The sequence below is a fragment of the Dipodomys spectabilis genome, unplaced genomic scaffold (assembly GCF_019054845.1).
Source record: "Dipodomys spectabilis isolate Male_0828 unplaced genomic scaffold, ASM1905484v1 ptg000227l, whole genome shotgun sequence".
In the NCBI taxonomy this organism is placed as follows: domain Eukaryota; kingdom Metazoa; phylum Chordata; class Mammalia; order Rodentia; family Heteromyidae; genus Dipodomys; species Dipodomys spectabilis.
In genome coordinates, this window is record NW_024870904.1 from 2,644,454 (window position 1) to 2,669,219 (window position 24,766).

At 38.3% G+C, this 24,766-nt stretch overlaps 1 protein-coding gene across 1 annotated transcript; it reads left to right on the forward strand.

Moving 5' to 3' along the window:
* Positions 1 to 13,584: 13,584 nt before the first annotated feature.
* On the forward strand, positions 13,585 to 14,448 carry LOC122123316 (zinc finger protein 2 homolog; the record flags this gene model as incomplete). Its single annotated transcript, XM_042697670.1, is given in 1 exon segment — positions 13,585 to 14,448. A coding segment is annotated over 1 exon segment (864 nt), but the record flags the coding sequence as incomplete, so codon positions are not given.
* Positions 14,449 to 24,766: the final 10,318 nt, after the last annotated feature.

Consider the following 24,766-nt stretch of genomic DNA (forward strand, 5'->3'; position numbering starts at 1 on the left):
TGGGGAACTTTCTCTCCCATCTATGGGAACTAAGGTGAGTTGCTCCTTGAAAAATCAGTTTACCTCCTGAAACTTTGTAAGATCAACCAAAAGAAAGAAATGTATTAGGAGCATTAGCTAATTTGGCCTTTTAATTCTTAGTTCTATTAATGTAATTGAGGTTATGAGACTCCATGGTTTTGTTGTTATTATTGTTAAAAATGTGTGTTCTGGTACATTTAAATTATGTCTCTTTTGCCTTAAAATTTTGAATATCTCCCCTCTCGCATTAAAAATGTATTTGTAGCTGTGTGCCAGTGGCTCATGCCTGTAATCCTAGGGACTCAAGAGGCTGAGATCTGAGGATGTTGGTCCAAAGCCAACTCGAGCAGGAAAACTCATGAGCTTTCTCTCCATTAAACCACCAGAAAAATGCAAGTGGCCTTGTTGCTCAATTGGTGTAGAGCTCCCCTTGATCTGAAGAGATCAGGGATAGTGCTCAGGCCCAGAGTTGAAGTCACACAATCAGGTATTTACAGACATTTAACCAATTGATTCTGGGATCATTTCCCCCTGCTCTCTCTCTCTCTCTCTCTCTCTCTCTCTCTCTCTCTCTCTGTATATATATATATATATACGTATATATATATATATATACTGAAATAAGTTAGCAGGATTTTAAGGCAGACATACTTTATAATCTTTGAATTAAATTGATTTGTCAAACTCTCCTCATTACTTTCCCAGAAACTCCCAAATTCCATCTATGAAATTTCAAGGAGTTTTTGGTTATTTGTGTCTGAAGTTTTCCTTTCCTTAAAAAGTTTGTTCCCTCAATTTGTTGTTGGTCCTGTGGCTTGAACTCAGAGCATGAGCAGTGTCATTGAACATTTGCTGTGCTCTACTTGCCTTTCTTTTATTAATTGTTTCAGGGAACTAGTGAAAAGTTTCCTCCCAGGGTTTCTTAGAAAATGGTACTCCTTCCCAAGACTTCAAAAAATGCTTGTCTAGGAAGATTAGGTTGAATGTGGGTGGAGGTAGAGTTTAGGGTAGGTCTATGTTCATGTGAAGCTTGATTACTTGCTCCAAACCAGTCTGTTTTTACTTTTCTGTTTTGCATACCCTGTTTTGTTTTGATTTTCTACCTCTTCTCTGATCCTAGAAGTTTCTGGCAGCAACTGTAGGCTACATATCTAGGAAGACTTGTCTTCCCAGACTGTATGCATTACACTGTGGAATAAACCTTTTGCCTCTCTCCCTCATATCAAAGCTGTCTCTTAAGGGTTTATTGTGATTGTTGATGATCCTTTCCCCACATCATGACTGGGAAGGCTTGTGTAGGAAATATTCATGCCTGATATTCAGTCCTCCAGTGCATAGGTTCTCCATGCCTCTTTTAGTGGAATGGAGCTCTTCCTCATGAAAATGCAGATCATGAGGCACATTTGGATGTATAGATGGTAACATTGGAGCACCTATAAAATATGAAGCAAAAATAATTCTTTCTTTCTGTAAAAGTTAAAAGTAAGTTCCTGAGAGGCAAGGAGATAAGGATCAGGTAAAATTGGCTGCTTCCTAGATTAGCTGTGTCCCATAGTTTTCATTGTTCAAGGTTACATTTTTCAAACACTCATTTCTAAGTATTATGTTTATTGTACTAGTATAAATAGAATTGACTTCCTACATTATTTTTGAATTGTTCATTGCTCACAGACTTGTCTGACTGTTTCTTATACAAATATTATATCCTCTTATTGCATTGATCTCAATTATTGAGTGCTGTAGATCCTGAGGTAGAAGGTACAAGTATGGAAAGGTATTCAGGGATAGATTATGGCTCTGATTTCCTCTGGAAGAAAAGGTGAATGAATGGAAAATATATGGAGCTTATGCATAGCACTTGTAGAATTCCTTTGGCAGGAGATGTGCTACACCCTACTTGGGTTCCACTATTCTTAGAGATTCCTTTGTTGGTGATGATCCACCACCATAGAGGGCCTGTGGACTTCACTTCTTGTCCGCTGTTCTGGTGTTAGGATCCTCCCAATATTCACCGCAGGACTGGTCTCAGAGGAGTGACATGATCAGTGGTAACTTACTGGACCTCATGTTTGTCAGCCTGTGTGGACCAGCTCACCCTGACATTGTAGACTTTATGCTGCCTTGAGGCCTATTTGCATGAATACCTGTCTTGATTCCATACCTCTACTTCAGAGACCTGTTTTGTTTCATGATTCTTTGATCACTTACAGTGCAAGCTTGTGTTATGTATCTGTACAGGCTGGTAATTGAGCTGCGTATTGTTTTCAAGGGGGGAGTGGTGTTTCATGCCTCCTGCAGTAACAATTGTATTTTCACTAACCTTATAAATCCTCTGGGATTACTATTCAATTACCTTAACTTATGTTGCCTGTTTAGTTCATAGAACAATGATGGTAGATTAAGTTTGGGTCTCTGTTTGCTATTGAGCTTTAGAGGGCTCTTAGCCATTGCTGCCAATTTTTGGGAATATTGGTTGCCAACCTTATTGTACCACAACTCTTCTTGCTAGTGCTACTGCTTCTGCTGTGAACCTTATGCAAACCATATATACAGCACAACATGTTAATTCTTTAGCTTGATAAATTTCTGGTGCCCTGGGATGCAGGTGGGAGTAGATAAAAAGATTGTGATAAGTTTTATGATTTGGAAACAGCAGTGATGTATGTTGATAATCAGGTGGACCTGCTAACGGTTTGGTTAAAAATGATGTGTCATGCTAATGGTCAGTACATCTGTGTTATCTTTCTTAAATATGATGGAAATATGACTTGGACCACTATCCAGTGACTTATTTGAGGAATCTGGTCCTTTGATAATTTAAGCTTAGACATTATGCAGCTTCAGGGTCAGATATCTGATATTGGTCACTCCACCATATAGGTAGCACACATCCAGAATTATCTGCATCACTTCTCCATTACCTGCAGGGATTCAACCTGGATAATAACACACCTTTTGCTATTTCTTACACATTTTGCTCTTCCTTCTTTTCGTATGCCTTTTTCTTCCATTCTTCCTGAGATATATGATCAGCTGCTTTTTCAAAGTTCAGGCTGATAGGCCCTTGCTCAATTTACAAAATGATAAAGGAGAGACATTGGAGACCCAGTGGTGCCAGGAGCTGGCAAGGTGTGAGCAAAATCTCCACAACCACTGCCCTATTCATAGGAAGGCGTTTTCCTATTACTTCTGGCCTTGCAGGCTTACCTGTAGAAATTTGGTGGACAAAGGTTGAACGAGAATGAGGAAGCATGAATATGATCTGTGCTTGCTGGCACATTGTGTCCTACAACAATGTGATGCAAGGATTGTGCAGATATAGAAAATGTCTATAACTAAGGTCATTGCTGGAATAAAGAGAAATTCATGATTGGCCTTGTCTCTGTCTCTTCCATTATCATCCCCTTGTTCTTCTGGAGCACTGCTGGAGTTGTGGCTGGCCCCAGCAGTGGTAGTATGCTTACCTAGCATGCATGAAGCCCTGGGTTCAAGTCCTCAGTACCACATACAGAGAAAAAGCAGAATGTGGAAATGTGGCTCAGGTAGTAGGGTGCTAGTCTTGAGCAAAAGAAGTTCAGTGACAGTGTCCATGCACTGAGTTCAAGCCCAAGGTTGGGACAAAAAACAAAAGAAATGTGTGTGCTGGGTGCTGGAGCCTCATGTCTGTAATCCTCACTTTTCAATAGGCTGAAACTGAGGATCCCAGTTCAAAGTCAGACTGGCCAGCAACATGTGTGAGACACTTATCTGCAGTGACCACTAAAAATCCGGAAGTGTGTTGTGGCTCACATGGTAGAGCACTTGAGCTCAGTGATGGTTCCCAGGCTCAGAGTACAAGTGCCATGACCAAACAACAAACAAAAAAAGGATAAAAGTATAAATAAATGCATCAGAAATATAGGCTTGAAAAGTGAAAACTACACTTCACAGATAGTCTTGGAAGCACTCCAGTGTTTCCTGATCCTTTTCTCCTTGCCTCTTAGGAATTTACTTTTACAGAAAGAAATTAGCTTTTCTTTATATTATTAGAGGTGCTTTTCAGTTGAAGTGTATAATCCAAATATGGCCTTTGATTCCCAGTTTTCATGAGGAATAGTTCAGTTCCACAAAATGGACATGCAAAACCCATACACTGGAGAAATAAAATCAGGTAAGAAAGTTTCCAATCCAATCCATCCCAATTATGTTGTATGTAAAGGATCACCAAAAATCACAACAAACTTTAGGAGACAAGTATAGGATCTCTGATTATGAGAGACAGAGAGAAGGAGAGAGAGAGAGAAAGAGAGAGAGAGAGAGAGAGAGAGAGAGAGAGAGACTTACAGACCCTGTGTTGCCTACAGGAGCAGGCAAAATGGGAGCAGAGGCTTCAGGGCTATTGACTCCCACCCTCAGGACTGCAAGTCCTTGCCCTTTATGGTTTGAGGAAGTGTGTGTTCTAGCTGATTGGCCTGGGGCTTTAAGTGAAGGGAAGCTTTGGTGGAAAACATAGATTGAAATAGAATGAGGAAAGAAGTTTGCTGTTTGCCCTTTTTGGCAGAGTGGGCTTAGACCAATATTACACAAGCATTTGAGAGACATAGCAGAATTGTGCCATCAGCCCACTCTCTGTCTCCTTAATTATCATCCCATTGGCCCACAGAAGTCTTGCTTGTGCTCTGATGAGACTGGGGCAGGAGACAAAAGATTTATTCCACAGCTTAATGAATAAGATTTGAGAAGACAAGTCTGAGGTCCCATAGATATGTAGCCTAAAGGTACTGAGAGGAACTCTAAGTTTCAGAGAGGAGGTAAGAATATTAAAGAGATTTTCACATGCAAATATGAAAAGACAAAATCAGACTGGTTTGCAAGTGATTAAGCTTCACATCAACATAGACCTACCCTAAACTTCACTCTTCTAGACACCTGCATTCATTCTGACCCCCAAATCACTCTCTTTGTAGGAAAATCAGGGTAATGTGCCATGTGCTTAAGAATCCCTGTGAGGAAACTTTTCACTACTTACCTGAAGAAATTATTAAAGGACATGCAAATAGAGCACAGCAAATGCTCACAGATAGTGCACAAGCTCTGAGTTCAAGCCACAGGACCAATAGCAAAAACAACAATCATAACACCCTTAGATGAAAAGCAAACTTCAGAAACAATCTAAAAGTTCTTTCGATTTAATAAATAGAATTGGGGATTTTCTGGAAAATTAATTGTTAAATTTTTGGGAAATCCAAATCAACCGAAGGATTATGCCGCATATCCACTTAACCATCTTCCTATTCTAAGCCCTTGTGTACATCACAGCAATGGGAATTGACCTGGTATAAGTTCAGTGTCTGTGAGTACCTTTGTAAGATGAGAGGGGAGGTATTAAACAAGTTAAGGCAAAACAGAGATATAATTTACATTCAGCAGAACACAGGAATGGAACAAGAAGAAATGTATGAGCAACACAGTCACATAAACTCAATTTCATTATTAGAACTAAGAACCAAACAGTCAATGCATGCACTTGTCCCCATATATTTATCTTTTGTGGCGGGGTTCAGGAAGGAAATAGTGTTTTTCAAGTAAAATTCAGCTTAGCTCCTACAGCAGGGAGAGAAAGTCCCACTGCATTCAAGCACTCTTGTGACAATTGTCGTGCCGGGCATTGTGGGAATTGTAGTCTCCAAGAAGGACATTTTCTTTGAAAGTCCTGGGTTGTTTTTGTTGTTTTGGAGGGCAGAAGATCGTTTTGCGCATGCGTCTCCCCACCCACCACGGGCATTTTAAGTCGGCTTCTTCTGCGTTCTTTCCCTTTGCCTTGCTGCTGGAAGTGCCCTGAAGTAAAGTTTGGACTTCCATAGGTGGCAGCCACAAGGACGGCACCCAGCTCTGGGCAGTGGAGCTTGAGACCTGTAACTTGAAGGAATCTCAGGCTTTGGAACTGATGTCAGGTAGGTACTGTGCGATTGCTGCGGGAGTCTCCCCTCCACGGATATCTTTTTATTTTTCTGTTTCTGTTTGGTCGTTGGTGTGGCTTAAACTCTGGGCCTGCAAGCACCATTCCTGAGCTCGTCAGCTCAAAGCGAGAGCATTATGCTTCAGTTAAAGCTCCTACTGCCCCCTCCACACTTTTCTCCAGTCTGGAGTTGATAATTTGCTTGAGGTTCAGGAGTTTGTGCTGTCATTAGGCTCTGGGCCCTGAGGTGCAAGAACCTGGTTCCCAAATATCTGAGAGCAAGCTGGGTGATTCTGCAGATGAGGAGAGCCCAAGAGCTGTGCATTTGTCCTCCAAGACCAAGGGATTCTTCTATTAACCCATATGACTTTATTTGCTTTGCCTAGGTGTAAGAGGAGTAGAGGAAGAATTCTAGTGAAATTGTGAGGTGTGTGACGGCCTTGAGTCTTCTTACATTGAAGTTGAATTTATTGCTTCTGTGTTGTTTCTCCTAGAGATATTTTAATCTGTTTGGCTTGAGTTTTTAATCTCCTGGCTTGATTTCACATGTGTTTGTATTCGACTCTGTTTCTAGAGACAGTTGTACATGGGATATTGGATATTGGTCCTATTTTTAGGAATGAAGCCTAGCAATGTTTAAAGCAGAGCACCCTATGAATAGGAATCTCCATCATAAATGGACAGACCCTGTCAATTCTGAGAAGCCCTAAAGGGAAAAACAGAAAAGCACAGGAAGGGGAAGATGTTGCTAGCTTCCTTTGCTTTATGCAAAAATTGTTGCTACTTCCCTGAGCACCAGATTCACGTGGTACTCTTTCCTACACCACTCTCAATCACTTTGTGTTCTTGCAAGATTTAAACTAATTTCTAGGAGGCGTGATGAGCTGGATTGAGGAATAAGCCAGAGCATAGTTATCAAAGGATATCTGCGGCTGTGGTTTGGGATGTTGGAATAATTGTTATGACTGAAAGTATCTATTCATGTTGTAATCCCTAATCCTCTTCTTGCTAAATTATTCAGCCTGTTAACAATGATTTTTAGTATGTCATCATGCAAACTTACATTAAGTGTGCCATCTATGGATTTGCTAATGCTAGCTCTAATCAATTGGTTGTGCCTGGTAGTACAGAAAGTGTTGGTCTGGGACATGTGGCCTAAAAAGAAAATTCACAGAAGAAAACTTGAGGTAATATGTTTTACTCAAGATTGTATGCTCTGTAGGTGTTACTTATCTTCAGGTGTGTCACGCCTATATCGATCATTTTATGTTGTATCTTTATGATGGCCAAGGTTCTTCGCATGACTGTTTAGGGAAATGAACGTTAGGGACTTCTCCAACCTGGGTTTACCTCATCTTTACTCATGTCCGTTTGGACAAAGCATTTTAAATGGCAAATTGCTAATCAATGCATAAGCGTGCAATGGTTAGAGTGAAATGTGCCATTTGACACCCATTATTGAAATAGTATAACATAAGAAATATATTCTATATACATTTTTCTCTTTAACTTTGGGTGAAAATTACTGAGTTACATCATACATGCTTTCCATGGTATTTAAATATGTAAATGAATGAGGTAGAACAAAATATCCAATGGATTCCTAGGAAACTTTTGCATTAAAAAAGCAGTTCATGGGCTGGAAAGGTGGCTCAGTTGTAGAGTTCTTGCCTTGCAAGCATGAGGCCCTGGGTTCGATTCCTCAGTACTACATAAGCAGAAAATGCTGGAAGTGGTGCTGTGGATCAAGTGGTAGAGCATGAGCCTTGAGCTGAAGAGCTGAGGGACAGCGCCCACGCCCAGAGTTCAAACACCAGGACTGGCAAAAAAAGGAAAAAAAAAGGAGTTCATACATCCCGAAGTATATTCAGTAATAAGTACTTTTAGTGGAAATATGTTATGTTTTTGCAATTATTCAATAATTTCAGTGGGAACATTGATTTTTTTTGAAATTAGTGTGTACATAAACAGAGAAATTAGTTGGTTTAATAATATCTATCTATCGGGAAATGGACTGGATTTGTGCTTATTGGACACTTTAATTCTCTGCCTGAGACATTACAAATTCTTCACTTATAAGAAGGCTTTACGTTTTCACAATAATAAATAAATAAAAATTTATAAAAAGAGAAGGCTTTATGGTTTTCCCGTCCATGTTTCGTGTTTGCAAGAGGAAATTCTGGGGCCAAAATCTCACATATTCATTTCTGAATGTGTCATTTCCCTTATATCCCAGCCATGCTTCCAGAATCTTCTCATTGTCAGCACAAGACAGAATGAGTGGATCTTTGGTGAGTTGATTTTTTTATTTTTCATTTGTTTTCCATTCCATTATATGAACCTAAAGATTTCCAAGAATTACAAACAATACCATCCACACAGATTCAGCCTCAGGAACATATCCATAAATCAGATAAAGAAGGCTTGTAAATTAGCAGATAAAGATTGCTTGTAGGTTTAGCAGATTAAATGGTTATATTCTTTCTAAGTTGAATTCAAATTGGCTTCAGAATATCTAGGTTTCATCTTGTCATAACATGTAGTCATACCTGCTTTGTGATGTAGTGACACCGATCAGGTTACATCTCATGGAAGGCGAAGGGTAGATTGCAACCAGCTCTCGTTCTCACGAGTAACATTATACTATCTCAATGAAATTTTGCTAGAATTGCTGAAATAGTGTGGTCATACGCACCTTCGTGTGTTCTTAAGGAATGATTAACCTATATGTACTTAAATTACTCTCCCTATATACTTCTTGGACTGCTTCATGGTCTTGGTCTTACTTGAAGCTTAGGCTATATTTGGTGCTAAAGTTTATGGTCTTTTTACGAAATCTTGATTATTTTCTAAAGTATTCTCACAAGATTTCTTTCCTCAATCTCTCTCTACTTTTGGTCATATACTCACTTGTGTTGGTTATTTCTCTCTTTCCCTCTCTTTGTATCTATCTTTGAATCATTTTTTTCTTACTTTTCTCATTCTCTCTTTCCTCCATATGTCTCTCAGTTTTTTCTTTTCTTCAATGATCTATCTGAGAACTAGTTTTTCTTAGTGATTAGTTTTACTTTGCAGACATGGCTCTTAGGATTGACAGTTTTCTTACCCACTGTATAGGAAAATTGTTGCCTAGAGAGTTCTATAGGATTCCAGAAACAAAAAAATTAGAGAAACACAAAAATATAAACAGATAGACTTAGGGAAACCAGGGTTCCAAAGGCTCTCTGGCACTTTGTCCCTGGGTGCCAGCAAGCTAGCAGAGTTTCTTGAGTGCATACAGGGAAGATTACCATTGATAACATGCAAAAATGAAGTATCTATATTAATAGTACAATCAGAGCCACAACAGGTTGTGAGGAAAACATGTTTCCTTATTCTCCTGACACAGAAGATTGTCGCCCAGAGAAAATGCAGACATGGAGTTCACCTTACCTAGTCTTCAAGGTCAACAGCACCTCAGTTTCAGATGCTATCTTTCCAATTGTTAGGAAAAGGCCTGCACTCCAGTCTCTTAACCCTCTCCAGAATTCTCTTTTAACCCTTCTGCAGACAGCTCTCAGTTCTCTCAGTGCTGTCAGGCTGGAATTCCAACCTCTCAAACCTTTTTCCCTTCAGCTCAACTTCAGAGTTCCCTACAGAAAAGCACTTCCTTCTACCAATTGATAGACTACAAGAAAATCTGTTTTCTCCTGATTTTGTGTTGGTCTAACTTCATTTGATGTGGTATTCAGTTTTTTTTTTCCATCCCACTACTGTTGAATATTTAAATTCACTGCTAGTATAAGATTGGAACTAGTGTTGAAAAAAAATCATACAGTGATGAGATGTATTCTATTAGAAATATATCACTTGCCACAAAATCTCACAGGTGTTTGCTCACTAATTGTTTTTGATCTCTGTGGTATTTCACTATTAACTAACACGAGTGAAAATACATCCTTAAAGATCTACTGGAGAAAGGACTGAGGAATATGTGATGCATTTGAGCATTTGGTAATATTGATCATTTTTGTCATCTTGAGTGTTCCTTGAGCCTCTTGATATTTGCCTTCACCTTCCATGAAGGCCTATTCAAATGAAAACCTTGTCAAGGAACATTTTTTCCCTCCACCATATTTTGTATTGTAGAATGTAGGCAAAGTTTACAAAATTTCATGGTAGCAGTTGTTTTTTACATAGGAAGGAAATATCAGGGTATCTATGACCACATTTCAATATTTAGTATTTAAACCAAACATGGTGAACCACAGATATTTTCATGTGGGAACTCAATTAAATTGTATAAGGGCCTAATCAATCATTAGTTACTTTCTGGAGTACTGTTACTGTTTTTTGAACATCCATGTGGACACTGCTTTTCATAGATCTAGCAATTTCCTATGTTCTGTATTCCATGTGATATCCTGAATGTGTGCTGCTTGCTTTTTGAGTACTTGTTAATGGAAGGTCTAAATAGGATTTATGGTGAAGCAGTATGTGTAAATGAAGGAAAAATATTACTTTAATTCATTTTTACCCTGGTATGTACTGAAATTTTATCAAAAATGATAATATAATTTTTCAGCCACTTCCTTACACTTAATGTTATCATGCCAGATTATTGTCACCTTAGAGTTTTTATCTTGTCTCTATTGCTAGCAACAGAAATGTGTTTGCATGCATTATGGAAACTGTAATTTTTTATTGGTCTTGGGGCTTGAATTCTGGGTCTGGTTGTATTCCCACAGCTCTTCAGGTTAAGGTGAGTGCTACCACTTGAGTGACAGTGCTACTTTCATTTTCTGGTGGTTTAATGGAGATAAGTGTGTCATGGACTTTCCTGCCTGGGCTGTCCTTGAACCTTGATCCTCAGACCTCAGCCCCCTGAATAGCTAGGATTACAGGCATAAGCCACCAGTGCCCTGCAAATCTGTGTATTTTAATGACCAGGTTTATGTATTGTCAAATATTTCTAGTTTGGTGTTGAATTCTCCCAGTGAATAAATAATAAAGCTAGCTGCAAACATTTTATGTAAGAAAAAAGCATACCTGCACCATAATAAAATTCCAAGTTGGAATTCTCATAACCCAGGTTTAATTTCTTGATGGAAACGTGCCATTACAGAAGCTGGTGTCATTTGATGATGTGGCTGTGAAATTCACCTGGAAGGAGTGGCAGGATCTGGATCCTGGTCAGAGGACCCTTCATAGAGATGTAATGCTGGAGACCTATAGCAACCTCATGTCCTTGGGTGAGCAAAGGTTATTTTTACTTGGAAGATCAAGTGCTTTTATTTTAGTAGACATTAGACTATTTATGTTATTTAGGGAGAAGATCCAGTCCATTCTCAGGTAAAAAACTGCTAGTAAAAAAGCCAGTCTAAGTTGAGTCTGAGAGCATGGTCTTGTATGTCTTTCACACTAGTGCTTGAGCCACAATTCTATTTTGGCTTTTGTTTTGTGGTATATTCTGTGTTTACATGCCCAGGTTGGTTTAAAGCCTGCCTCTTCTGATCTCACCTCCTAACTGTAGGATTACAGGTGTAAGCCTTTGGACCATTACATTTTGTAAAAAAAAAAAAAAAAAGATTCCAGACCATGGGAAGTGTCATTGTTTTCTAAGGGAAACTTCAACTTCATTATATGTAACACAAGAGCTAATTTTATTCTCTTTTTTTAAGAAGGCAAATCAGTAGTTGGACAAAAGTTCTAAGCTATGATCCACTAATAGGAGACTGACTTCCAAGACTTGGGTAATTATTATAGGTAGATCTACAGTCTAGAATAGAGCATACATTACTACTGACAGTATGCTCTAGAAATCAGTAGGTGAAAGTGTGTATTTGTAAGCCAAACCTGATACAGGGTTTAGTGCTTCAAGCTACGAATCCTAGATACTCCGGAGTCTGACATCTAAAGGTTTCAATTTGAAACCAGCAGCTGGAGAAAAATGACCATGAGACTCTTATCTCCAATTAACCATTCAAAAACTAGAAATGTAGCCAAGACTCAAACTAGTAGAATGCTTGCTTTTGGCAAAAGAGCTGAGTTCAAGCCACACAGTTGGCAAAATAAACCCAAAGTTGGATGCTGCTCCACCATGGAGCTGTTAAGAATTGAGAAACCATGGACTGGGAAGGTGGCTCAGTGGTAGAGGAATTGCCTTCCATGCATGAGACCCTGTGTTCGATTCCTCAGCACCACATAAGCAGTGGGAAAAAAAGCCGGAATTGGCGATGTGGCTCATGTGATACAGTGCTAGCCTTGAGCTGAATATCTGCCAGACAGCGCCTAGGCCCAGAGTTCAGGCCCCACAACTGGATCCCCACCCCCCAAAAAACAATTGAGAAACCAGATTTAGGAGCAACCTTGTGAACAGGATGACTGCGACCTTACATTAATGATGACCCAGCAAGAGCAATAATTCTTCACAATTTCTTAACCACAGGGCACTGTGTTCCTAAACCTAAATTGATCATGATGCTGGAGCAAGGTGAAGATCCATGGATAATAGAAGCCTCAGACAAGAATTTTACAGGTGAGTTAAAGCATCTTGAATGGTGAAGATGGGTCCAGAGCCCAGTTGGTCTGTTTATCTTGAGCTGTACAGAGCGATAGTATTCCTAGTGCCCCTGAGTCATGTATGGAAGAGAACTAGGTGATCCTTTGTCTCAAGGAATTCTCAATCCAGAATTCACATGGAGGCAAACTGCATTTGGTGTGCCAGTGTATTTAATGTTTACAATTCTCTTTGTCTGTAGAGAAGTCATTCATAAAGAGAAAACGACAATAAGAAATGTACAAAAGGAGATCCCATTTTCTTTTAAACTAGTATTATGCAGGTAGGAGGAAAATAGGAGAATGGTAGTGCTGCTATTCTCTCATCAGGACAATAGCTTATGAGTTGTGCTGGGCATAGAGTGACGTTCAGAATGGAAGCATTAAGAGTTTGTTGAAGAATAATTTCAGTAAACATTTCCTAGAAAAATCTGAAATACACAAAAACATTATTTCCCATTGTAAAATGTCAGTACTACATTCATAGTTAGTAAGTTGCAGAGAAAAGTTTATATTCTGCATAAAACAATGCTTTGATATTTGAAAATGTTGTAAGAATTAAAATGTGAGAAAATACCTTTACAGTAAGGAATTTATGGATCTCATTTATGTTTTTGTCTATTTTACTGTTATGCATTTTAGATGTCCAAGAAATGGAGGATGTGATTAGCACCCGTCAGGAAAGTCACAATAAATATCTCTCTGAAGTAGCAGTCATGAATAGTAACCCAGGGGAGGAAAAAGTGAGACTTATAAGAAATTTTAATTTGAGCTCAAAACAGAAGTCAGAACTGATTAAGAATAATGGGAACTCCTTAGGGATGAGGACAGAAAAGGTCACTGGGTGTCAGAACATGGGTGTTTTCAGTGAACCTGGTAAGATGTGTGCTGTATATAGTCCTCATGTGTCTTCTGTAGTTGAAGAATATAAACAATGTAAAAGGTCTTTCACTGAGAAGACATACCCTATTGTCCCTCAGAGAACACACACAGGGGAGAAACCGTATGAAAGTAAAATGTGTGGAGAGATTTTCACTAGTAAGTCATATCCTACTGTCCACCAGAGAAGACACACAAATGAGAAACCTTTTGAATGTAACATGTGTGAAATGTCTTTTACCTCGAAGTCAAACCTTACTCTCCACAAGAGAACACACACAGGAAAGAAACCTAATGAATGTAACATTTGTGGAAAGTCTTTTTCCTGGAAGTCAAGCCTCACTGTCCACCAGAGAACACACACAGAAGAGAAACCTTTTGAATGTAACATTTGTGGAAAGTCTTTCACCTGCAAGACATATCTTACTGACCACCAGAGAACACACACAGGAAGAAAACCTTATGAATGTAACTTTTGTGGAATGTCTTTCACCCAGAAGTCAACTCTCACTGTCCACCAGAGAAGACACACAGGTGAGAAACCTTTTGAATGTAACATGTGTGGAAATTCTTTCACCAAGAAGTCAAACCTTACTGTCCACCAGAGAAGACACACAGGCGAGAAACCTTTTGAATGTAACATGTGTAAAAAGTCCTTCACCAAGAAGTCAAACTTTACTGTCCACCAGAGAAGACACACAGGAAAGAAACCTTATGAATGTAACATTTGTGGAAAGTCTTTTACCAGGAAGTCAAACCTCACTGTCCACCAGAGAACACACACAGAAGAGAAACCTTTTGAATGTAACATTTGTGGAAAGTCTTTCGCCTGCAAGACATATCTTACTGACCACTAGAGAACACACACAGGAAGAAAACCTTATGAATGTAACTTTTGTGGAAAGTCTTTCACCCAGAAGTCAACTCTCACTGTCCACCAGAGAAGACACACAGGTGAGAAACCTTTTGAATGTAACATGTGTGGAAATTCTTTCACCAAGAAGTCAAACCTTACTGTCCACCAGAGAAGACACACAGGCGAGAAACCTTATGAATGTAACATGTGTGGAAAGTCTTTCACCCAGAAGTCACAACTTACTGTCCATCAGAAAACACAGAGGAAAGCAACCTTATGAATGTCATATGTGTGGAAAGTAATTCAGCCAAGAGCTATACGATACTGTCCACCAGAGAGCACACACAGGAGAGAAATTTTATGAATGCAAGCTATGTGGAAAGTCTTTCACCCAGAACATACACCTTTCTGTCCATCAGAAAAAAACCCACCAGAGAGAAATGTTATGTATATAGCAGGCATGGAAATTCTTTCACCTGGAAGGCACAACTTAACATCCATCACAGAACATAAGGAGAGAAACCTTATGAATGCAACCAGTGTGGAAAGACCTGGAGATCACAGCTTAACACACATAAGTTGATTCACACAAATGAAATAACTTAGGATTGTACCAAATGGGAAAGTCTTTCATCTGTAAGAATATTGAAATTGCAATACAGAACCAATACAGGATAGAGACCATATGATATAGCAGATGTGGAGTCCTCCAACTACAAGACACAGCTCAGGGTTCATCACAGAACACACAAAACACACAGACACACAGACACACACACACCCTCACACACATAGAGGAGAGAAATCCTATGTAGGAAAAATAAATGGAAAGGTTTTCAAGAAAAAGTCCTAACTCAGTTTGCATCAGAGAACAGGCATGGGTGAGAAAATACAAATGTAACAATTTTGGAAAGTCCTTTACCAAGTATTCATGGATCCAAGTTCATAGGACACACACAGTGGAATAATCTTAAAAGTATTACAAATGTGAATAAGGGAAACCATGGGACCTATTATTTGCAATATCAAGTATATGTATGAGTCAAGGAGAAAAGGTCAGATAATGTGATGTTAGGAAAATGAACCCTTAGCTATGTATTTAAATGTTTTTTTTTTTTTTTTGTTTTATGCATTTCTTTCTAATGCATTTATAAGATTATTTCTTTGTTGCTTTGTATGTCCCTCTCCCACAGTATAATCCCTGCTTTAACTATATTTGATATCGGTATAATTTGTGGAGGAGAAGGTGAAAAACAAGTCGTTTAAAGATACAGGTGGACCCATTGCAACAATGAGAATTACAAGTCGTCATGACAAAACCGAACTTTACAACTTTGGTGAGGGGGGTGGGGAGGATTGGGGGTGGGGCCTGGGGGAGGATGGGAAGGGATGGGAAGGGGAAGCAAAGGAGAGGCTACAAGGCTTGATAAGAAATGTACTCATTATCTTGCCCATCTAATTGTAACCCCTCCGTACAGTATTTTCACAATAAAAAATAAAAAGAGAAAATGTAGTCAAACTTGTTATGTGATGTAATGACATGGAGGAGGTTACATCTCATGAAGGTGTAGGATAGATTTGAACCAGATCACATCCTCATTAGTAACATTAAACTATCTCAACAAAATTTTCCTGGAATTGCTGAAATAGTGTGGTCACACTCACTTTCGTGTATTCTGAAGGAATCATTTACCTATATGTACTTAAATTACTCTCCATATGTACTTGTTGGACTACGTCATGGTCTTGGTCTTACTTGAAACTTAGGTTGTACTTTATGCTGAACTTTAGGTCTTTCTACTAATTTCTGTGTGTTTTCTAAAGTACACTCACAAGATTTTTTTCCTCTATTTTCTCTCTTTATTCTTGATTTTCTAGTCACTAGTTTCGGTTATTTTTCTCTTACTCTCTCTTTGTATCTCTATTAATTTTTTCTTACTTTCCTCATTCCCTCTTTCTTCCATATGTCTCTCAGTTGTTTCTTTTCTTGAAATCACCTATCTGGGAACTGGTTTTTCTTAGTGATCAGTTTTAATTTGCTGATGTGGTTCTTTTTTTTCCTTGTGAAAACACAGTACTTTTATGGTTGACATTTTCCCTACCCATTGTATAGGAAAATTTTTTGCCAAGAGAGTTCTAGAGGATTCCAGAAACAAAGAAAATTAGAGAAACACAAAAACATAAACAGATAGACTTAGGGGAAACCAGAGGTCTGGAGGCTTTCTGACACTTGGTCCCTGGGTGCCAGCAAGCAAGCATAGTTGCTTGAGTTCACACAGGGAAGGTTCCCATTGATAACATGCTAAAATGAAGTATCTACATTTATTTTACAATCAGACCCACAACAGTTTGTGAGGGATACATGTTTCCTTATTCTCCTGAGACAGAAGACTGCTGCCCAGAGAAAATGCAGACATGAAGTTCACCTTACCTAGCCTTCAAGGTCAACAGCATCTCAGTTTCAGCTGCTATCTTTCCAAAACTAAGGAAAAGGCCTGTAATCCGGTCTCTGAACCCTCTCCAGAATTCTCTTTTAAGCCTTCAGCTGCCAGCTCTCAGTGCTCTCAGGGCTCTCAGTGCTCTCAGGCTGGAGTTCCAACCTCTCAAACCTTTTCCCCCTTCAGCTCAACGTCAGAGTTCCTTACAGAAAAGTACGTCCTTCCCCCAATTGATATACTACAAGAAAATGTGATTCTCCTGATTGTGATATTTTTTGTCTAAGTTCATTTGATGTAGTATGGTTTTGTTTTTCCATCCCACGACTTTTGAATATTTTCATTCACTGCCAGTGTAAGATAGGAACTGGTTTTGATATAAAAAAATAATACAGTGACAGGTGTTCTCTATTAGAAATATCACTTGTTGCAAAATCTCAGAGATGTTTGCTCAGTAATTGATTTTGATCTCTGAGGAATTTCGCTATTAACTAACACAAATGGAAATATATCCTTAGGGATCTAGTGGAGAAATAACTCAGGAATATGTGCCTCTTTTGATCATTTGCTCATCTTTATCATTTTTGTCATCTTGAATGTTCCTTGAACCTCTATACATATGTATGTATACATATATACATATGGGTATTTATACATATATATGTATGTCAAAGTTCCATTACCAGGTATTCATTTCATTACTTGATTGATTACTCGATTGATTTCATTACTTATTGAACAATATGCATTTTTGCACAATTCTACCCACTTTTTAAAAAGCATTTATTTCTATATATCACAGTAAAACATACTAATATTAGGTATTGATCTCATGGTCCCAGTGCTGTCCCTGACCATCTTTTATCTTAAGGATTTATCACGAGCCATCTATCAATTTCTACTTCTGGATTTTTAGGTGATTAATTGTAGATAAGAGTTTCATTGACCTTTCTGAAAGGGCTAGCTGAAATTAAGTCCTCAGGTCTCAGGTTTACCAACATGAGACCCTTGTGTATAGCACCTTTAAATATTATTATATGCACTATGTTATTTGTGGTATGTTTTTTCTTTTCATCATGCACATGGCTTGATCTCTGGGCCTGGGCTCTGTCCCTCAGCTCTTCAGCTCAAGGCTACTGCTCTACTACTGGACACAGAGCACCACTTCCAGATTCCTCTGTTATGTGGTCCTCAGCAACCTAAACCAGGGCCTCATGCATGCAAGGCAAGCACTCTCCACTGAGCCACCTTTCCAGCCCCTACAGTAGCATTTTCAAAGGAATATATTAGGTCTTACATATTTGTTTGTTGCACAGATTCAACAAACCATAGAACCAAAATACTTGGAAAAGAATGGCACCGATAGTAAACATGCAGCCTTTTAAAAAACTGGCATTATCCAATGAACAATGCATTGTAACAACTATTTAGTAGGATTAAAATTGTAATAGGTATCAGAGGTGATTTAGAGTGTATAGAAGATTCCCTGGAGATTATATTAGAGCTGATTTGCACTGTATAGAAGAATGTGTGCAGGTTACATGAAAGCAAACTAAGAAATACATATCAGATGAGACAAACATAATAAATAGCAAAGTAATCACTAAAATGAAACCATGTTAATATTGTAATATAAAAATAATAAATATATCAGGTACTGTCTGATTTGAACAGAAGAAAACATACTAAAACAGAAGAAAACATACTAAAAAAATCAATAAACCAATGAGATATACATTAATTATCAAGAAATAAAAGTAAATCAATATAAACATACCATAAGCAATAATCAATACTAAAAAATACAAGTAGTCATAATATGAAAGGAAAAGAACCTCAGCACAAATTGTGCTACCAAAGATATAGAGCATTGATAATAACAGCCAAATTATAAATCTGTATAACAAAAGTTCTATTCTGAAAACCAAAGCTACATAGACATGATTAAAAGGCCAAAGAATGATAATTTCTTTAATCTATCATTATGATTGGAGAAGTAATATTCCTCTAATGACTGAATAACTAGATAAACGGTCACTAGAAACACACACATGGATGGCATTATCTTTACTAAATGCTGCTTAGAAAGCACTATGCTGTTATATTTACCAAGACAGACATACTGAGAATAGATCTGAAGACAAATTTTCTTGAAATCAGTATGACAAATAAATCTATGATATAAGTACAATGAAATCCAACAATATGTTGCTAATAATCTAACAGTAAAACAAACAGAAGGAAACTAGAATGGATATGTAAAAATATATGTATGCTCTCATTGTGATTTATTCAATATTAAAGGGAGCTACTTTCTTATTTCACTTGTGAAATAAAAACAATTGCCTTCAATTACTTATGGTGTATTCACATGTATACCTTCTGGTGGGTGTGGCAGAGCCATAGAATGTGAGGGAAATAGGGTGATGAAAGTGAAATATACAACTCAAGAGTAGAGATAGGAGGGAGGGATTAGGAGAGAATGAAAACATGGAAGACACTGTATGAAAGGAAGGGTATTTTTACCTCACTCATATCATTATATCTCTCTATACATCACCTCCACAATAACATTAAATTGCATTAATTATAAAACAATACCTCCAGCATAAACGATTTGCTTAGTGAAGAAAATCTACCACAGTTAGAACAGTTACAATTGTTAGAAACACATTACAACACTTAATTTGAAAGATAAACTATTTCAGTTTAGGTTGCATATTAATTCTACATAAACCAGTAACAATAAACTGTTTCATTGTAGTTTCCAATTAAGTGTTAATGTTAAATGTTGAGGTAAGAAAAATCAAGGCAAGTACTTCCTGCTCAAGACTGTCATTTTAGCCTAGCTAGTAAGGAGGAAACTGAGGTCTGGAAGCCAGCCTGGATAGGCAACTCAAACTAAGCAGCTAATGAACAGGTTAGAGGTATGGCTCAAGTGATAGTGCCAACAGTGAGTGAGGAAGTTGACTGACTGTGAGACCTGCAGTTCAAGCTCCAATAGTAGCTCAAGAAAACCATGAGGTATGTGAATTACATGTGTTTCTAAGTTAGAAACCTAACTGTAGTGATATGAGCACGTCTTCATCTCAGATATAAAGGGAAAAGAAGATGAGTGGAGAAGGTGGGGAAGGGAAGCAAAAGGTTAGGGAAAAGAAGGAAGAAGAGAGTGGTGGAGAGGAGGGGAACAGAGGGAAAGGGAAAAGAAGAGAAGAAGAGAGAAGGGGAGGAATACTTCATGGCATCAGATTTGACAGTAACTGGTCTGGGAAGATTGCTCAGTGGTAGAGTGCTTGCTTAGCATGCATGAGGCCCTGTGTTTGAATCCTCAGCACCACATAAGCAAAAATGTTAGAAGTGTTCTTTTGCTTCAGTTTGAAATGTACTCTCCTTGAGCTGAAGAGCTGAGTGAAAGCACCCTGGCCCACAGTTCAGGACCCACGACTGCGGAAAAACGAATAAGAAAGCAAGATTTGACAGTAACCCTATAAATAGAACTCCAAAAGTACATCATGGAAAAAACAAAGAATCAAGCAAACAATGTGAGTCTCTGGTGGATCACACTTGTAATCTTAGGTACTGAAAAGGTGAAATCTGAAGATCGGGTCTCAAAGTCAGCCTGGGCAGGTATAGCTGTGAAACTCTTACTTGCAGTAAATCACCAGAAAACTGGAAGTAGTACTGTGGCCAAAGTGGTAGAGTGCTAGTCTTGAATTGAGGAGCTGAGGGACAGCATTCAGGCCCAGAGTTCAAGCCCCATGTCCTACAATATATAAATAAGTAAATAAGTAAGTAAATAAATAAATAAATAAATGAGTAATAAATACAAACGAAAACCTTGTATGTTGAAAAACACTACCAATAAAGGAAAAAAACCATGGTATGAGAGAAGTATTTGCATATATCTCTAAATGGATTTTTAACCAATATGAATTAGAAAATATAAGGATAATCCTTCTAGAAACACCTACACCAAAAAAATCTAATTTTAAAATGGGAAAAAGATTGAAGAGACTTTTCTAAAAAGGACATACACATGTAGTACATTAAAATATAAAAGTAGTTTAATATCAGTAGTCATGAGAAAAATTCAATCAAAATTCTTCTAAAATAACTATTTTATACATGGTAGTATGGATATAGTTTTAAATAAAACCAACAAAAACACTCTCAAAGTCTAAAAAAAGCTAGGAAAGATGTCAAAAGAATGTGAACCTTGGTGCATTTTTCTTGGGTATATAATACTATCAAAGATGAAGCCAGTCGCCCATGGCTCACACCTGTAATCATAGCTACTCAGATGGCTGAGATTTGAGGATCACGGTTCAAAGCCAGTATTGGCAGGAACATCTGTGAAATTCTTATCTCCAATAAAACCATCAGGTAGCTCCAGTGGTAGAGCGCTAGCCTTGAGCTAAAGAGCTGGGGGTCTACGCTCAGGCCCGGAGTTCAAGCCCCTTGATCAACCAAACAAACAAACAATCAAAGATGGTACGAAGAGTCCTAAAAAGAACTAAATATAGAATTATATAGGAATATGGTCCAGCATTTCTATACTTGTACGCAACAGCAGATAAAGCAGGGAGTACAACAAATGCTTGGAGAATCACTTCTCAAACTCTACTCACAATAAGGAAAACATTGAAGCATGTAAAACAATAAATGTGTTCAAAGGAGAAAACTTTACTACATTTTATGGCAGGGATGAACTTTAAGTAAAATAAGCTAAATAAAAGACACCAGAGTCCCTGTATTGTTTATTTTCACAACCAGCTTCTATCTTATAATATCAGTGAATGCAAATATGCAAGCAGAGCAAGAAGAAAAAGGAAAACTGCAGGAACCACAGCAAGTGAGGTTAAACCAGAGAAAGATAATAGAATCTGGAAACTCAAATTATTTTATGTTTAGCAACAATTTTCCTGTATAATGAGTGAGAAAAATGTCAATTTTAAGAGCCTCGTCACCAAAAGAAAACTGATCAGTAAGAAAATCTACTTCCCAGATAAACCATTTGGAGAAAAGTAAAATTAGGAGAAAAATGGAGGAAAGAGCAGCTGAGAGAATGAAAGAGAAAAAGAGACAGAGAAAAAAATAGACAATGAGAGAAGAAAGAGAGAAATAAAGCTAGTGAAGCCACATGGTGGTGGCTCATGCCTGTAATCCTAGCTACTCAGGTGGCTGAGATCTGAGCATAGAGGTTCAAAGCCAGCCCAGGCAGGACCTTCTGTGAGATGCTTATCTCCAATTAACCACTAGAAAACTGGAAGTGGCGATGTGGCACCAGTGGTAGTGTACTAGCCTTGAGCTGCAGAGTTTAAGTATAGCGCCTAGGCCCAGAGTTCCAGACCTACAACTGAAAAATAAAAAAGAAAGAAGGTATGGTAAAGGGAAACAAAGTGGAAGGCAACAATGCTTGATAAGAAATGTACTCACTATCTTGCCCATGTAATTGTAACCTCCCTGAATAGTATTTTCACAATAAATAAATATAATGCAAAAGAAAGAAAGAAAGCTAGTAAACATGAAAAATAGAATGAATTGGGAAAATAGGTAAGAGAACTCCTATGAGAGCACCATAGAGAAAAACAGAGATTTCTATAAATACCATCAAACTCAGCCTAAGTTTCAAGTAAAAAAAAGACCACAAAGCAGTCCAAGAATATTTGCAGAGATTAATTGAAGTACTTATAGCTCACTCAGTCCTGTAGAATATTTGAAGTTATGTTTGACCACACTATTTCAGCAAATCCAGTAAAATTTCATTAGGATAGTTTACTATTCCATATGAGGATGTGATGTCTGAGCAGTTGCTAGCCATCCTTCACCTTCCATGAGAAGTCATCTCCTAGGTGTCACTGAATCACATAACTAGTGGGACAACATTCTCTCACACTAGAAAAAGTAGAAACAAACAAGCATATCTGCACTTAACTTGGCATGTCAGATTTTATAATCTGCTAAATCTCCAAGCCATCTTTAGCTTTTTTTTTTTTGGTCAGTCGTTGGGCTTGAACTCTGGGCTTGGGCGCTGTCCCTGTGCTCTTCAGCTCAAGGTGAGCGCTCTACCGCTTGAGCCTCTGCGCCACTTCCCCTTTTCTAGTGGATTATTGGAGATAAGAGTCTCACAGACTTTCCTACCCTGGCTGGCTCTGAACCCTGATCCTCAGCTCTCACCTCCTGAGTAGCTAGGATTACAGGTGTGAACCACAGGCGCCTGGCTACATCATTAGCATTTTTAGGAACATGTTCCTGACACTGAATCTTTTTTTTTTTCTTTTCTTCAATCTTGGCGCCCTTTGGTTCATAAAATGGAATGTCAAACAAAGTGAGAAATAAAAGAATCTCACTAGAGATCCTTTCATTCTTTCTTGCTGATGAAAATGAATAAAGATTCTGGAACCATGGCTGACTATGGAGTGCAGAGCTGTACTTCAGAGCACTTCCAGCAGCAAGGGAAAAGCAAAGTAACCTGAATTTGCAAAATAAAAACACCAACAGTGGGCAAGGAGGGACTGGTGCCTCTTCCTCCCTCCATACCCCATCCCCTCCGCCCGCCCCCCCACTTTCAAAGTATCTATGCCCCAATAGAAACTACAATTCCCAGAATGCAATGCACAATTCACCTAGAGGAAGTGGGCTTGTTACAGGGTTTTGACTGGCACAAGGCACTTGGTCCTAAGTGTGCTAGGATGCATGGGGACCTTTCTCTCCCAGCGCCTGAAACTTAGGTGAGTTTCTTCTTGAAAATTCAGTTTACCAACAGAAATATTGTGAGACCAATTAAAAACACAAATATATTAGGAGCATTGCATAATTGGGCTTTTTAATTCTTAGTTCTTTTAATATAATTGAGGTTATGAAACTACGTAGTTTTTATATTTGTTTCTGTTCAAAAAGTATGTTCTGCTGAATGTAAATTATGTCTCTGTTTTTCCTTAAAGTTTTGAATATCTCCCCTCTCACTTTACAAAGGTATTTGCAGCTGGGTGCCAATGGCTCATGCCTGTAATCCTAGGTCTCAGGAAGCTGAGATATGAGGATCCCAGTTCAAAACCAGCCTGGGCAGGAAAGTTCATAAGCCTTATCTCCAAGTAACTACCAAAACAATGGAAGTGGCCTTGTGGCTCAAGTGGTAGAGAGCTCACTTTGAGCTGAAAAACGCAGAGACAGTGCTCAGGCTGGGTTCAAGCCACAAGATTGATCAAAAAAAAAAAAAAAAGTACTTGCAGACAGTAAACTGATTGATTCTGGCATCATCTTCCCCTGCTCTAATATATAAATATTATATATATATATTATTATATATATATTGGAATAAAAAAACAGAATTTAAAGACAGATGTACTCTATAATCTTTGAATTAAATACAGTTCTCAAAATCTACTCATGACTTTCCCAGACACTCCCAAATTCCATCTATGAAATTTTAAGGAGTTTTTGCTTATTTGTGTCTGAAATTTGCCTTTCCTTAAAAAGTTTTTTTTCCCTCGTTTTGTTGTTGGTCCTGTGGCTTGAACTCAGAGCTTGAGCACTGTCTGTGAGCATTTGCTGTGCTGTACTTGCCTTTCTTTTATTAATTGCTTCAGGGGAATAGTGAAAAGGATCCTCCCAAGGGTTTCTTAGAAAATGGTACTCCTCCTCCAAGACTCTTCAAAAAAAAATGGTTGTCTAGGTAGATCAAGATGAATGTGGGAGGAGGTAGAGTTCAGGGCAGGTCCAGGTTCATGTGAAGCTTGATTACTTGCTCCAAACCAGTCTGTTTTTATTTTTCTGTTTTGCATATCCTATTTTGTTTTGATTTTCTACCTCTTCTCTGAACCTAAAAGTTCCTGTCAGCAAGTCTAACCCACATATCTAGGGGACTTCAGACTTGTCTTCTCAGACTGTATCCATTACACTGTGGAATAAATCTTTTGCCTCCCTCCCTCATATCAGACATCCTAAGCTTGTCTCTTAAGGGTTTGTTGTGATTGTTGATGATCCTTTCCCCACATCATTACTGGGAAGGATTGTGTAGGAAATTTTCATGCCTGATATTCAGTCCTCCAGGGTAAGGGTTTTCCATCCCTCTTTTAGTGGACCTTAGCTATTCCTCAT